At 38.4% G+C, this 17,572-nt stretch overlaps 1 protein-coding gene across 3 annotated transcripts in view; it reads right to left on the reverse strand.

The window, feature by feature from the left end:
* Nucleotides 1-9,162: 9,162 nt before the first annotated feature.
* Nucleotides 9,163-17,572, reverse strand: part of LOC127429361 (G-protein coupled receptor 12-like) — a 58,442-nt gene continuing 50,032 nt past the window's right edge. For all 3 annotated transcript variants that reach the window (XM_051678349.1, XM_051678348.1, XM_051678347.1), the window contains exon 2: nucleotides 9,163-17,124. In XM_051678349.1, the coding sequence (XP_051534309.1) occupies nucleotides 16,121-17,101 (981 nt within the window). In that variant the 5' untranslated portion in view covers nucleotides 17,102-17,124 and the 3' untranslated portion in view covers nucleotides 9,163-16,120. The remainder of the gene's footprint in view (nucleotides 17,125-17,572) is intronic.

Here is a 17,572-nt window from a genome sequence, read left to right on the forward strand (position 1 = left end):
ATAAACAAAATAGTTTTTTGTAACAAAATAAAAGAATACTTAAAGTAAATCAATACAGATGCAACAGCACGACACAATACGAAAATAATGAGACTTTACAAAGATTAAACTCAACGAAACAAACTGTACAGAGTGCCTTCAATATTGTATCATGCCCAAAAACCCTCTTAAAGAGACAGTAACCATATTGCCGCTGTCCATAACATTTACATTCCAAATAAAAGTACACTTTAAGTAGACTGTAAATAACATTTTTCTTAAATGACATGTACAAATTGAAGTACAATCTCTCAACCTTCATTGCTTCCTGAGCATTTAATTGTTGCATATGTTTTCATTGGATCTGTTGCTATGCTAATTATCTAAAATACAAAGTACTGACAATTTGAATTGTGAGTCTGTACATCTTGAAATATCTATGTACAGTTACAATTCTATAGTGTTATTATTTTAATAAAAATAAAATGCTCTCATCATTTACACCAGACAAAGGTGATGCAGGCAGAGATCAATGAGGTGCATCGCAGTTCAAACGGCAGGTCATTTAGTTGAGGATAGGTGGGGTCCATCCTAAGTCCAAGGTTCAAGCAGGGGTATATGAAGTATCTGATGTCTTACAGTTGGAGTTGGCATTAGTTCATTCCTCTGAAGTCCATCGTTAAAGACTGAAGTGATGTCTGGCTAGCACCGGCTGTAGTTTGTCGTCATCACTCAGAGACACGTAGCAGTGGAGTCTGACACCAAGCAGGAATGGAGCAGGATCGGGATATGAATCCCAAGGTTGAGACAGGGAAACAAATAGAATAATATTAGCGTAGATGCCATTCAATTTATTGCAGAGTTATAGATTATGAGAAATGTTTCTGAGAAATGTTTCTGGTTCCGGCAGACTTAACATAAGCAGCCTAATTGTGAGTTGTTGGATAAATTAGGTGTATGCCTGGATAAATAGATGAGTCTTTAGTCTAGACATAAACTGAGTGAGTGTGTCTGCATCCCAGTGTTAGGGAGACTATTCCATAGTTTAGGAGCCAAACAGGAAAAGGATCTACCTCCTTTTGTGGATTTTGATATTCTAGGAACTATTAACATGCCAGAATTTTGTGATCGTAATGAACATCATGTATATAGCGTTTAGAAGGTCACTTAAGTACTGTGGAGCTAGACCATTCAAAGCTTTGTATAAGGTTAACAGAATTTTAAAATTAATACGAAATTTAACAGGTTACTAATGTAACGACGATAAAATGGGGCTAATATGATCATATTTCTTGGTTCTAGTCAGCACTCTGGCAGCTGCATTTTGAACCAATTTAAGTTTATTTATTGAACTTGCTGGACATCCTCCCAGTAATGCATTACAATAATCAAGTCTTGAGGTCATGAACGCATGAATTAGTTTTTCGGCATCAGAAACAGAGAGCATGTGTAGTAACTTAGCAATATTTCTGAGGTGGAAGAATGCTGTTCTACAAACATTGGAAATTTGATTTTCAAAGGACAGATTGGTATCAAATATAAGACCCAAGTGCTTCACTGTAGAAGACGACATAACAGTATATCCATTGAGTATCAAATTATATTTTAGTGGCTTATTTTTAGAGGTTTTTGATCCAATAATTAGTACCTGTTTTGTCGGAATTGAGTAGAAGGAAATTTCTGGCCATGCAATCTTTGATTTCATTGATACACTCTGCTAATTTGGAGAATTGTGAATTTTCGTTGGGTTTAGAAGAAATATAAAGTTGGGTATCGTCGGCATAACAGTGGAAACTTATTCCATGATTCCTGATAATATCTCCCAGGGGAAGCATGTATAAAGGAGAAATGCAGAGGCCCTAAAACTGATCCCTGTGGCACTCCATACTTAACTTTTGTTTGATTTGACAATTCCATGTTTACACATACAAAGTGGTAGCAGTCTGATAAATAGGACCTAAACCATGCTAATGCAAGTCCACTAATGCCAAAATAATTCTCCAGCCTATTGAAGAGAATGTCGTGATCAATTGTGTCGAAGGCAGCACTAAGATCTAAAAGCACTAAAAGAGAAATGCAGCCATGATCAGATGATAAGAGCAAGTCATTTGTAACTCTGATAAGTGCAGTCTCTGTACTGTGATGGGGCCTAAATCCTGACTGAAATTGTTCATATATACCATTTCTCTGTAGAAATGAACATAGTTGGGAGGACACTACCTTTTCTAGTATTTTCGACATAAATGGTAGATTTGAAATCAGTCTGTAATTAGCCAATTCTCCAGGATCAAGCTGTGGTTTTTTAATAAGTGGTTTGATAAGTTTCTTGGGACATGTCCTAAGGATAGCGAGGAGTTAATAACATTAAGAAGAGGTTCTGAGATTACAGGGAATACCTCTTTTAAGAGCTTAGTTGGTATTGGATCTAACATTCATGTTGTGGCTTTTGATTTTTTTGATAAGTTTTGTTAGCTCTTCATGACCTATGACAGCGAAGGATTGAAGTTGCTCATGAGAAAAATTATGAGACACTGTTTTCTGAGGTGCTGTGACAGTTGATTGCATAGTTCCAATTTTATTTCTGATTATTTAAATATTATCAGTAAAGAAATTCATGAAGTCATTACTATTGTGCTGCAATGGAATATCTGGTTCAGTCGATGCTTTATAATAACTGAATAAACACCTAGGATTGTTGTGGTTATTTTCTATGAGTTTGTAAAATATGCTGACCTGGCAGCTTTTAGTGTCTGTCTGTAGCTACAGACATTATCCTTCCATGCACCGCAAAATACCTCTAAAATACCTCCATTTTCCAACCTGCTCTCTTGAGAGCATGAGTGTGACCATTGTACCATGGGTTGGGACTTTTTTCTTGAATTTTCTTTAATTGAAGGGGGGCGACACTATCAAGAGTGCTAGAGAAGACTGTATTTATTTTTTCTGTTAGTACACCAAGTTCTTCTAGACTTTTTGGCTTACTGAATATGTGAGACAATTCTGGAAGATTATTAGTGAAGCTATCTTTAGTGGTTGAAAGAATAGGTATACCTGAACGATAGCGTGGTGTAGACTGAGTGACATTAGCTGATCGCAGCAAACAAGAGATGAGGTAATGATCTGAGATGTCATCACTCTGTGATAGAATTTCTGTAGTATCAACATCAACTCCTTATGACAGAATTAAATCTAGCATATGATTATGCCGATGAGTTAGTTCTGTCACATTTTGTCTGACTCCAAGAGAGTTGAGAATATCAATAAATGCTAATCCCAATGTGTCATTTTCATTATCTATTTGAATGTTGAAGTCACCATCAATTAAATCTCTATCTACATTAACTACTAGATTAGATAGAACATTTGCAAATTCACCAAGAAAACCAGAGTATGGCCTGGGTGATCTATATACTGTAGCAAGGGTAAAAGATGACAGAGATTTTTTATTTATATCTAATGGTGTCATATTGAGCATTATTAGTTCAAAAGACTTAAACTTATATCCTGTCCTCTGAGTAACACCAAAAACTTCACTGTAAATTGTAACAACACCTCCTCATTTAAACTAATATATTCATCTGGTTTAAGCCAGGTTTCAGTCAAACAGAGCGCATCCAAACTATGATCTGTTATAATTTCATTTACAATGAGTGTTTTGGTAGAAAGAGATCTAATGTTTAGTAGCCCTACCTTTATATGATGTTTATCTTAAAATGTTTGTTTTTTCAAGTTTGACCTTAATCACATTTTTTCTAAATGATTTAGTGAGGGGTTTGTGTTTGGTAGTTTGGGGAACAGACACAGATCTAGGTGATACAGTCCCTATGTTTTGTAGTTTATGTGACCTGTGTGACGTCTGTGTGAAGGCAGCTAGCAGACGTTTGGATTAACCAGTTTGTCTACTTCCTGACCTGGGCCCCAATTAGTGAAATACTATCACTATTAAGACTATAAGCCAAATTACTAGAGAGGAGAACGGCACCTTCCTTGGAGGGATGGAGTCCGTCTCTCTCTTTAGCAGGTCAGGTCTACCCCAAAAACTCTTACAATTGTCTATAAATCCTATGATATTCTCCGGACACCACTCAGACATCCACCCATTCAGTGATACTAATCTACTATAAACCTCGTCACCACAACAAGTAGGGAGGGGGCCAGAGCATATTACAGTGTCTGACAAAATTTTTGCAAGTTCAGTGATCTCCGCGCCGTGAACTTCGCCGCCCGGTGAGTGAGGTCGGTCGCCGAGCGCAGCTCCTGCATCAATCCCGGGGCGGAACTACCCTTATGCAGTTCCTTTAGCACCTTGGCGGACTTGCAGGAGAGCCATGGCATGCAGGGCGGAGGTGGCTTGTCCAGCGGCATCGTAGGCCTTGGCCGCCAGAGACGACGTAAACCTACAGGACTTGGACGGGAGCTTTGGGCGCCTGCATCAGGTGGAGGCGCTCTGCGGGCATAGGTGCACCGCGAGCGACTTTATCCACTGGGGGGATTGCCGAATAGCCCTTGGCGGCCCCACCATCGAGGGTAGTGAGGGCGGGGAATCTGAAAGATCGGGACTGGGCAGTAAAAAGTGCCTCCCACTACCTTGTCAGCTCTTCGTGCACTTCCGGGAAGAAAGGAACGGGGGCGGGGCGTGGCTTTGAACGGCGCCACGAGCCCAGGAACCAATCATCGAGCCGCGAGGGTTCAGGGGAGAGCGGTGGGTGAAGCCGCTGAAAGAGGAGGGAGAAGCCTCTGAAATGCACTGTCAGATCCAGCAGAGGTGAATGAACAGTCGTGGGAATTCAGCTCAGTGAGCATGACCGTTCGGCTCCGAAGAGAAAATCTGAATGAGTGGTTGCATACCAGCTCCTTTTATACCCGTATGTCCGGGGGAGTGGCATGCAAATACCACTCGCCAATTTTCATTGGCCTTTTATCAAAGACCAGAGGTGTCTCGGGCTCCCAAGAATGACCCCTAGTGTCACTACATCGACACAACGTCGAGTGAGTGACAGATAGGGAACCCGAAACACGTGGTAAAATGGCAAAGGATAAAACGATGAAAGTAAAAGAATAAGAATAAGCAATGCTAAGCAGGCTAGCAAGCTACAAACACTCGTGCAGTGTGCCGGCAGCAACCGGAACATCCTCCTTGAAAATTTTAAAATGTATTGGTTATTCTCAGTAAATGCTGCCATGTATGTCCCCATGTCAATATGTGTGACTTAATATTGATATAATTAACATGATACTGAATTAAGTTGCATTATTTGATAGATTTTAACCTCTAACTCTAGTAACTTTTAACACTAATCTTGTAACATTTTATCTGTAATGCTTGTTTTTTTATATTTATTTTTTTCTAATTATTTTTTGGTATATCTAATTCTACCTAAATTTAGCTTTTATTATATCCAGAATATGCATTCACTGTCTGTGTAGTTTTTAAAATAGTTTTTCTATACATCTGTCCCTGCACTTTCTGTTTAACCATGTTTTACTATGACATTTCTCCTCTAATATGCTTTGATTGTTATAATATTTAAGGATGTGATATTATTTAGGGGAGTGGAAGTGTTTACACATAAGCAGTGAATTAAATATTGTTCTACTTCTGGGTACAAAGCAAAAGAATATTGACAGAGCCCGTCTGAAGCCTACAAGTTTAGAATAGCATAACTCGGCAGTCTCATAGACATTCTATGGGCTGCACACTGGCGAGGAGACAGGAGGCAGATATATCCACGCTTTTATCACAGAAGAGAGCATAACGGTCAATCCCTCTGGGGTCTGAGGGTGTTTTGGGCCCTGGAGACCTTTTGACATGCCTTGACATTTGTGCTTTTTTCAGCTGCTTAAAAACGTATTAATGGCTAAAATCTGATAACACTGTATTCAGCACAAACTGGGCTACAATAATATGTGAGCAGCATGTATGTACATGTTTATATTTTTGAGAAAATAATATTTATGCGTGGTTTTTGAAAAAACAAAAATTGAAAGTCACTGAAATAAGGCCATATATCACATACTAAACATTTGTTCACAAGATTTTTGAGAACTGGATCTTGTAGCCTAGAGTTTTTGCTACAAAATGATGTGAATCATCCTGATCACTCATTCATACAAAATAATATAGCCATTTAACTTCTGTAAGACACTTTTAGTGTTCGAAAGGCCATATGCGAGGAGGCGTGGATGATCATGAATATTGATGTGATTCACACCTGAGGAGACAAAGACCCCTCCCCTGAGAGAGAATGAATGTGAGGAGACTTAATGATTGAATGTATTGTTTGTAGCTTATTCACAAAATCATGTTTAAGTTAAAAGAAGTAATCTGACTATACATTTTCTTTACATAAAGACTTTAAGACCTACACTACCATTTAAAAGTTTTAGATCGGTAAGATTTTTTAATGTTTTTAAAAGAAGTCTCTTCTGCTCACCAAGGCTGCATTTATTTGATCCAAAATACAGCAAAAACAATGATATTTTGAAATATTTTTACAATTTAAAATAACTGTTTTCTATTTGAATATTCTATTTCACATGATGTAAATGTAAATGTTTAATGTAAATAATTATAGATCATTTTAATTGTAAAGTATTGATATACATGGATGTACTGCCTTTAATCTATGCTGATAAAGTACATTATGATTTTCAGTATGATTTTCATTATTTTATTTGATATGGGGTGTTTAATAGTAATGTCAGAATGCCCAAAATCTTAATGGTCCTAAATATAGGCTTTATTTTCTTTGTGCAAAGTATAAATGATTATTTTTTTTCTTTTGATTTTGGGGTGGAAATGACATAAATAATAATAATAATAATAATAATAATAATAATAATAATAATAATAATAATAATGTCATATTTACTCATATTCATGTAGTTTCAAACATCCTGGAACACAAAGGAAGATGTAAGGGAGAATGTTTTCCTCAGTCACCATTCACTTTCATTGCATCTTTTTCCATACGAAAGTGAATGGTGACTGAGTCATTCTGCCTTACACTGTGCCTAACATATCCTTTTGTGTTCCTCCTCCTTTTTGAAAAACATGAGGGTGAATAAATAATGACGGAATATTATTGTTTGGTGATCCTTTAAGAATAAACAGCACAGAGATATCATGAAATCTCGAACTCTCGTCACAGAAAGTCCCAGATAATTTCGATTTTAAAAAGGCAGAGCGTGCCGTGGAGAACGCATCACACAAGTGTATTGTATTTCTATAAGCAGCATGCTAAATTAGTGATCAGATGCAAAAGAGCGAGAGAGACGGGCAGGATCATGTTTATATCTCCAGCTCCCCTCCTAGGCTGTGACGTCACTCTTCCCCTCCATCAGCAAAGCTCCATCTGTCCCATATACCTCCGCCAGCTCTCCACTGACTCGTCTCGGAGGAGAGCGCTGACAAACATCAGAAGTGATCTACCTGTTTACCACATGTCAGTAGTCACATAAGGCCATTTACGAGACTCTCTCTCTCTCTCTCTCTCTCGTTCCTTTATGTGTGCCTTATTATCAAGCATTGATGTTTTGTTTAAGTGTGTGTGTGTGTGTGTGTGTGGCAGTATTGGGGAAACTACTTTGTAATTGTAGGCTATACATTTAATTGTTGACATAAAACAAAAGGAGACAATATTATATTAACCATATGAATTTAGTTTAAATATGAACGAATAAAACTCGGAAACACCATATTTAACATAAATCGAACGAAATATATTGATAAACAGTAGCAATTCACTAAATATTTCTCTTCAAAAAAGAAAGCAAAGTCCGTTTAAGGCTGCACGAGCTTAAAATGATTCAGTGAAACGTTTACGTTAATTAGTTCAGTTACATGAACCATCCGGATGAACCGATTCACTAAACTGAATTGCAGTTCCCAACGCTAAATATAGGCGAATTGTTTATTTTAACCGGTTCATTTACATGAACTGTCCAAAAGAACGAGTCACTTAAATAATTTGGATTTCTCCGCGCTACGTATGAGAGTTTTAAAACTCGATAGAGCATTAACCTTGAAAACCTCTTCTGTTTTCCATCTCACATTTACTTTTATGACAGTATTTGTTACACTGTAAAAAATACATGTATTTTTACATACATACTTTTTACAGAGAAAATGCAGTATAAATTAACATTCATTAAAAATCACTCTGGGATGCTTTTTAAACAGTATTGAAGGAGTTCCCTTCTATGTTGAGCACTTATGCTTTTCTTTATTATTTGGTCCAAGTCATCAATTTCAAAAACTTTTTTTTTTTTTAATTACATTTTAGTTTTATAATGAAATAAATTAATATGCTGGCACAATTATATTTTTATCTACAAAACTAATTTCAAACATTTAAGCATACACCTTCATATCAAAAGTTTTTTAAGATCATGAGAAACATTTCAGTCAAGTGACCCCAAACTTTTGAACGGCAGTGTATACACACCCACCGGCCACTTTATTAGGTACACCTGTACACCTACTTATTCATGTGATTATCTAATCAGTCAATCATGTGGCAGCAGTGCAATGCATAAAATCATGCAGATACGGGTCAGGAGCTTCAGTTAATGTTCACATCAACCATCAGAATTGGGAAAAATGTGATCTCAGTGATTTAGACCGTGGCATGATTGTTGGTGCCAGACTGGCTGGTTTGAGTATTTCTGTAACTGCTGATCTCCTGGGATTTTCACACACACAGTCTCTAGAATTTACTCAGAATGGTGCCGAAAGTAAAAAAAAAAAAAAAAATTGTGGATGGCAGTTCTGTGGATGGAAATGCCTTGTTGATGAGAGAGGTCAACAGAGAATGGCCAGACTGGTTCAAACTGACAAAGTCTACGGTAACTCAGATAACCGCTCTGTACAATTGTGGTGAGAAGAATATCATCTCACAATGCTATTCTGATATGCGGGCTGGCACTGTTACTATATATTGTTAATATACAGTATATATAATATAGAGAAAATAGAGTATAATTTAACATTCATTTCACAATTCCCCTAAAAATTAATTTATTCACACCAGATTTATATTTTTCTGCAAATATTGCTCAGAAAGCAGATTATGAAGTTATGTTTTGAACTTTAATTAAAGGCTAAATTTGCGACACAAGATATTGAGTTTATGCTGTACTCATAATAATGAAGAAACTCAACAAATAATTTTGAGTCAAGTCAACATTAATCTGGAGTTTATTAAACCCAACATAAATGCATATTACTGCTCATTCAATTGACTTCATTAAAATGAAAGCAACGCAATTTCACTAAGTGAAATACACTTAGATTTGTAAAATGTAAGTTTACTTAATCCATTTGTGTTGGGAAAACATAAATGTTTTTTGTGTTTTGCATTAATGAAACTGGGTAGGGAATTTTCATCACTGTAAAAAGTGTCCTTAATTTTAAAAGTATGGTTTTACCTTCTAATTAACTGTAGAAAAATTATATTTTGTTTAACAAGAGAAGCCATACTTTTTACGGTAAACTATTATTAAAATGATGATGAAGAACAATAATTCAGTGTTCCCAATAGTCCCTGCGTGACCCATCACATTTCATCATATTTTATGGAAATTGTAATGTTTCTTCTTATTTTATGATATCAGTAATGTATATTAGGGTGTTCTATGTTATTTTTTATGTAGTTCAGGTGTAGTTTAGTGTTTATTGCATTATTTTAGTGTCACATGTGTTACCCTGATGGTGTTTGTGTGGGTAACTCTCTGCATGTCTCTACATGTGTATTGGTCATTACTCCTGGATGACTCATGTGGCTTCTGTTCTTACTCCGGTGTTTAACAGTACATTTGAATCCAGGGTGTGCTGAGTGACTCCAGTCAGGCTTCCTAAGCAACCATTTGGCCCGGTCGCTAGGGTGGGTAGAGTCACATTGGGTTAAACTCCTCGTGGTCGCTATAATGTGGTTCTTACTCTCGGTGGGGCGCGTGGCGTGTTGTGCGTGGATGCCGCGGAGAATAGCGTGAAGCCTCCACACGCGCTAGGTCTCCGCGGTAACGTGCTCAACAAGCCACGTGATAAAATGTGCGGATTGACAGTCTCAGACGCTGAGGCAACTGAGATTCATCCTCCGCCACCCGGATTGAGGTGAGTCACTACGCCACCACGAGGACTTAGAGGGGATTGGGAATTGGGCATTCCAAATTGGGGAGAAAAATCCAAAAAACAAAACAAAAACAAAAATATATGTTAAAACAGATGAAGTGAAAAACATTTTTTTTTTTTTTTACATCAAGACGGTTGGTATATGAAGTTTACGGCATTTAATAATATGTGAAGTGAACTTTTTTTGTGACTAACTAATTTTTTTTCCCTGCATGCTTTGCATGAGACTCTAGGGAGAGTAAGGCTGAGTTCGGAATGACATACTACCATTCTACTCATACTATTTCTGCCATAGACACATACGGGTAGTATGGGTAGTGAGTCATTCTGAAGGTAAGAGCTATTTTATGTGTTTTTGTGCCTGAATAAAGGGGGAAATGTTTTAGTATAATATTCTGTTATGTTGAGATTTAGATGTTGGAGTTTTGGGGGTTACCACTGTGGTAAAGAGTCAAGCTTGAGCTTAAATGAATCTAATTTACAGTTTCTAAGTCTTAAAATTATAAGTCTAATTGAGCTTAAAATCCATAGTGGATTAAACCTCGACTCTAAGGGTTAAAAATCTTAAATATATTTGTTGGCATGGCTCAGTAATTACAGTAAAAAAAAAAAAATATTAATGAATGGTCTAAAATGTTTATTTTTATTTACAAATAAAAATGTGTATTTTTATTCAAGTCTACAAATGTTTTTTTTTTTTTTAAATAGATGAACGTTTCATTTTATAGTTGAAACATGTCATTTCAACTTAACATGCTATTTGAATTACAACTTAACCCTTTAAGCTCTGAAGGTGTTTTTAAAGATTTCCTGTTTCAGTAGCATGCCTAAAATTAAAGGCTTATAACTCTGTGGCAGGGCGGAGGGCGGGGCCAGGTCGTGATTCCGCACACCCGGCCCAAATTAGGCTGATTAAGCCTGAAAAAAAAAATATTCATTTTTTGAATAAAAGCTTCTGCCAAATGCGTAAATGTACTGTTTGAACCGTTAAACTATGCATATTATTTCCCATACTTAGAAAAAATAAGGTAGCATAGAGTCTACACTAAAGTATGCTAGTATTCCATTTTTAACATAGCCATACATTATTTTTCTGGTTTGAATACCAGACAATGATTGATGAGCACTGTGGCATGCTATTTATGTACACAATCAGAGAAGACACATCTCAAAAGCATATAGCTTGAACACATTACACAACAACACACATCGAGTGAAACATTCAGTAAAAGGCAGTACAAAAATATACGTCTATATCAACATTACACAGAACACCATTGTAACTGGATCATTGTCTTACAAAGTTATATATGTCTGAGACAATCATGGAAATCTTGCAAACAAACAGTACATACAGAAATGAAGATATATTATGCTGGCTACAACGCAGTAGATGTGATCCAGTTCTCTTAAGCATCATGTTATTGGTTCTTTGGCTGCATCTACCAACAATCACTAGAAGATTTGTCAAACATTGCACATAGATTTCCCATCAAACCCAGGACTACACAGTATGATACCCTTATAGTTAACGAGAGTAGGCTGCTTAGAATAACTGTGAAGACAAATGTACAATATTTGTCTCTATTACGGTTTTCATTTACAAATATAGAATGATTACAAAATACTGTTTGAAGCTGGCAATAGATCAAAACAAGTGCAAATAAGGTAAACTGCACCACACATTCACACAACACATTTTTGGGCCCTTTGGGGCCTTCATTCAACTGGTGTCAGCATAAATAAAACACAAAATCCATAATGTACTATTACAGAAAACAATTATCACTGCTTATCTCAGTATAAAGTCACGTGACTCGTATTATGACAATACACCTGGGAGATCATCGTCAAAACATCAAGGTCCAGAGTAGAGGCTTCTGTATATTATAAATAATGTACAGTACATAACTTGAACTGAAACATGATGCATTATTACGTTTAGTTGAACACGTTTGCCAGAGATATGTGTTTGAGTATCCTCAATGCATCACTGGTAGGGTTCCTGACAATGAACATTTAGAGTCAAGAATGGAATAGAATAAAATACCCTTAAAAACCTCATAAAATCGCTTGACGAGTGACAGATTTCTGCCTTGTGTTTATGTGTTTCTTATTGAAACAGGAAGTTTGGGTTGGACATATCGAAGGGCTTGCCCATTTTTCTTAAACAGCCAAGAGAGCACAACATTGTTCGCCCACTTTTTCAGCCATCTTGGTTCTGAAAATATTTTCCCTATCCATTTTTTCCATTGGGATTTCATAAAATCCTTCATAAAAAAGTTCTTAATGCGCGTTCACACACATTTGCAAGGCAAAATTCCGCGGGCGAAATACAGTCATCTCAACTAAAATCCACGTGATCGTGAATTTTTCGCAATGAACTTCCGGTGGCGAAGAATTTTCCTTTGCGGATTTCACGTGGAGTTCAAGTTTGGTGAACTTTGTGGCGAATGCTCGCCGCGTTGACCAATAGGAAGTTGCTTGGTTTGGCAGTGACCTCTGAGTGGGTGGTGCTTCGTACACAGCTAAACTGAATATACACAATGGACAAAGACATTATTTTAGTGGCGAGTTTCTTTTTAACTTCCCTCAGCCAGAGTACTGCATTCACGCGCTCAATATCTGCCCACACCATCTTCGCTCGCGGAATTTCGCCATGCAAAGGTTATATGTAACCGCACCTTTAGCCATGAACCAAACCAACCAGGTGAATCACAACATTACAAACTTTGATTTGACGCAAAAAAGTATTTGAAAATCTGACAAAAAGACAAAGGTGCAAGACTGTGTACATCTCTCATGAGGGAATGAACTACAACCCCCTAAATGAATGGTGTAATCAATTTAAAAAAACAAAACAATGAAAATATAAAAAACTACTGATTTAAAGTTGTTGATTATAAGTATTGAATCAACATAATGTACGTTTATTGCAAAATACTCAGATACATTGATGAGCCAAAACATTACGACCATTCACAGGTGAAGTGAATCATGGCCACATGTCAAGGTCTGGGTAGATTAGATGGTAAGTGAACAATCAGTTCTAGTAGTCGACGTGTTGAATGCAGGAGAAATGGGCAGGAGTAAAGACCTGAGCAACTTCGACAAGGGCCAAATTGTTATGGCCAGACGACTGGGTCAGAGCATCTCTGAAACAGCAAGGCTTGTGAAGTGCTCCCGGTAAGCAGTGGTGAGTACCTATCGACAGTGGTCCGAGGAGGGACAAACCACAAACCGGTGACAAGGTGTTGGACGCCCAAGGCTCATCCATGCACCAGGGCAACGAAGGCTATCCCGTATGGTACGAACAGACAGAAGGTCGACTGTGGCACAAGTCACAGAAAATTTTAATGATGGTTACAGGATTAATGTGTCACAACACACAGTGCATCACACCCTGCTGCATATGGGGCTATGTAGCGGCAGACCAGTCAGATTGCCCATGATGAACCCTGTCCACAGTCGAAAGTGCCAAAAATGGGCACGCGAGGGTTTGGAACTGGACCTTGGAGCAGTGGAAGAAGGTCGCCTGGTCCAATAAGTTCAGTTTTCTTTAACATCACATGGATGGCCTTGTACGTGTGCGCCATTTACCTGGGGAAGTGATGGCACCAGGATGCACTGTGGGAAGTGGTGGAGGGAGTGTGATGCTCTGGGCAATTTTCTGCTGGGAAGCACTAGGTCCGGCCATTCTTGTAGACGTCAATTTGGCATGTGCCACCTACTTAAACAACATTGCAGACCAGGTACACCCCTTCATGGCAATGGTATTCCCTGAAGGCAGTGGCCTCTTTCAGGAGGATAATGCGCCCTGCCACACCGCACACATTGTTTGGCAATGGTTTGAGGAACATGATGAAGAGTTCAAGGTGTTGCCCTGGCCTCCAAATTCCCCAGATCTCAATCCGATTGAGCATCTCTGGAATAAGCTTGACCAACAAGACCGATCCATGGCAGATCCACCTCGCAACTTACAGGACTTGAAGGATCTGCTGCTAATATCTTGGTGCCAGATACCACAAGACATCTTCAGGGGTCTTGTAGAGTCCATGCCTCGGTGGGTCGGCACTGTTTTGGCGGCACACAGAGGACCAACAGCATATTAGGCATATGGCATATGTTTTGGCTCATCGGTGTACATACAAATACAGTATATACTGTAATTAGTTTGAGAGTTTAGGAAGATCGACTAGATTGCATCATTCACAGTATGTCATGCGAATGGGCGGTCGCTGCAGAGCTCTTTTGGTGCAGTTTGTTGGATCATGGGTAGTGTAGCTCATGGTAGGTCTGTCTTTGAAGCTTTATCAGTTATTGTTGAAAATCATCTCCCAATGGAAAAAAATAATGTGATTTTTACTTCCGGAACCAGACTGTTGCGCACTAAGAGAGGAATTGATTGGACAACGATCTGTGTAGTGCAAGATGAGTCATCAATATTTTTGGTCCATTTTCCAGAAAGAGAAAGACTTATTTTAATTGCTTTTATCTAGAAGTACACTGGCACATAGATGGCCTCAAAGCAAACTCATGGACTCAATGTAACAAAACTCTCATTTTGATTTCATGGGTTCTTCTAAATGCGCCATTGGGAATATTTGTAAGGCAGTTGTTGGCTTTAGTTTTAGCTCAAGAAGTGTTCATTTCGACATTAATGGAGCAAGAAAGATGCACCAATCAGTTGGTCCGTAGTCCACACTGCCTGTGGTTCTGAAACGCACCTAAAGACATCTCTTTGGAGATGTGATTTTGAAAATGTTAGGTTTGTTGATGTACAAATGTCGGAGCCAGATGGTCAAACTGTAGATATGTAAATCATCTTAATGCCAAATGTAAATCAACAACACGCTCAAGTATGAAGGCCAAAAAATGAAAAGGTGCAAGCATACCAGAGTGCTTACAGGCAACAAAGTAATACAGTATGTATGCTACAACTGGATTATTGTATATCCCCTTTTGATGATAATAATAATAACATTATTTGTATTTGGACATCACCACATAGTTCCATAATCCGAGTTTAAATCGGATTTGTTTAAATCCAAGGCAATGCATAGAGAACATATATTTGCACTACATACTGTATCTATGCAACTTAACATCACTATAGAAATCGCCGGTCACACTTTATATTACAGTGATCATGTTATTGTGTAAAACTAGTGAACAACATGTACTTAAAGGAATAGTTCACCCAAACATTCTGTCATCATTTAATCATGCTTATTTCGTTCCGTATGACGTTTCTTCAGCATTGTCCGATTTGTGAATGAATCGTTCTTATTTGTCCGATCTTTTCAATGAATCGATTGATGCAGCTCACAAAATAAGTGACTCACTGACTCCGGTATAAGAGGTTAACAGCTCACTGAGGAGACAATAGGTTAATATTGACTAAAATTTGGTCTGCAATGGCTTGGAATTTTTTCTTATTATTATTACTATAATAGAGTCATAGCTTAACAGTGCAAGTCCTCATTCACGTTCATTATATGGAAAAGAGTGGCCAAGATATTCTTAAAAAATGTACCTCGTCTGCTCCACGGAAAAAATAAATTCATGTTTGAAACAACATGAGGGTAAGTAAACTGACAACATTTTTATTTTTTGTTGAAATATTCGTTTAATTTTTTGTGAAACTGCTTATAAATGTTTTTCACAGTATTATTGCTGTATTTTCAACTGTGTCTTACTGTAGAAACTGTTTACATTATTATGCATTGCAGAATTTTGCGGATGGACTGGCTATTTGTTGCAAGTAAGTTACTTTTGGTTTTACATTTTTTTTACTGTGACACAATATTATTGCAGTTACTGGAGTAATTAGATACAGTAACCTGTAACATGCATACCGTGGACATTATAATGTAAAGTGTTACCAAATCACCCCAATAAAAAGTGTTCTCTCAATAAACTGGATTACAATTTTTGGATTATAAACCACATGTGCTTTTAGGAGTTACAGAGAGGCCACTCCCACAATTGTGCTTCAATTTGGACATGCTACACATCACTGGGTGTCCTGGTTCGCATGGTGAAACTGTAAGGCATGCACCCACAACAAGCAATTCTCAAAGATCTGAGAATATCAGGGTTCCTGAAGGCATATATCATGGGGTTTATGATGGAGTGACAGATGGCTGGAAGAGCCGTGACATAGGTGTAGATAGCAGGGAATCGAGTATCCGCCACCAGCGAGTACATGGCGAGGGGGATCCAGCACAGAGCAAAGGTGCCCAAGACCGTGGTAAGGATTGATACCCCTTTCGTTGTGGAAGACGAGTGTGAGGTAGTCATGAACTGCTGCTGAACTGCGATCTGCTGGGCATGCCGGAAAGCGATCTTACATATCTGAAGGTACAGTTGCAGAATGAGAGCAAATACGAGGAGGAAGGACACGGCGAGTGCTCCGGCATTGTTCTTGTTCACCGGGCGACAGATGCTGCATGTGGTCTCGTCCTCCAAGCAGTTCCAGCCCAGGACTGGCAGCGAGCCAAGTGTGGCGCTGATGACCCACATAAATATCAGTGAGATGTAGGTGAAAGTCACCGTGCGCTCGGTGTGGTACGTCAAGGCGTTGTACAGTGACAAGTAACGATCCACGGTGATCGCCAGTATGTTGAGCACAGAGGCCGAGAATGCAGTTATGAGGAGCCCCGCAGACAGTAACGAAACAAAACCTGAATCGATCATGTAAGTGACAATGAAATTGAGGATGAGGCCCAGGCCGGCCAAAAAGTCGGCGAATGCCAGACTCCCGATGAGGACGAACATGGGTGCTCTCAAAGTGGGCGTGTAGACGATCAGAGAGATCACCACCGCATTCTCGCAGGACATGAGCGTACCTGTCACGCACAGCAGCACGTCCCACGGGTTGATGACGATGGGCTCCGGCTCCAGATCCCAGGATGGGGCAGAAGACGAGTTCCTTCCCTCCAACACATCCAAGTTCAAAAGAGAGGTGTTCTGGAGCAGGTTAGTCATTGATGCAGCAGGAGAGTGAATCACTGTAAGGGAGAAAGTCAGAGAGATAAGAGTAGACTATAGATAGACAGACAGACAGACAGACAGACAGATAGATAGAGAAAATACAGCCAGACACAATCTACTTAATCACATCAAAATACACTGACTCATGCCTGCCTTACAAAAACAAAACAAAACAAAACTGCCCCATTTAAGTTAACATTTTCTTAGAAAGTTTGCCAGTAGTAAACATATACTAACCCAATTAATTAGATAAAACTGATTTCTATATTGTCACATACAGTAAGCTTTCTTTCCACTCGAGCACGTTTAATACATAGTTTATAGCACAATGATGAGTGGAGTGAATGAGCTATTTATAGACACATTCCATTTTTAGTCCTCCTACCGCTCGCGTCGATCTTAATTCATATGTCTGTAGCTCTTCCACTTCTGAGCTCTTTAACTATTGGGAATATTTATGTAGCA

Source organism: Myxocyprinus asiaticus, chromosome 38 (genome assembly GCF_019703515.2).
Source record: "Myxocyprinus asiaticus isolate MX2 ecotype Aquarium Trade chromosome 38, UBuf_Myxa_2, whole genome shotgun sequence".
NCBI lineage: Eukaryota > Metazoa > Chordata > Actinopteri > Cypriniformes > Catostomidae > Myxocyprinus > Myxocyprinus asiaticus.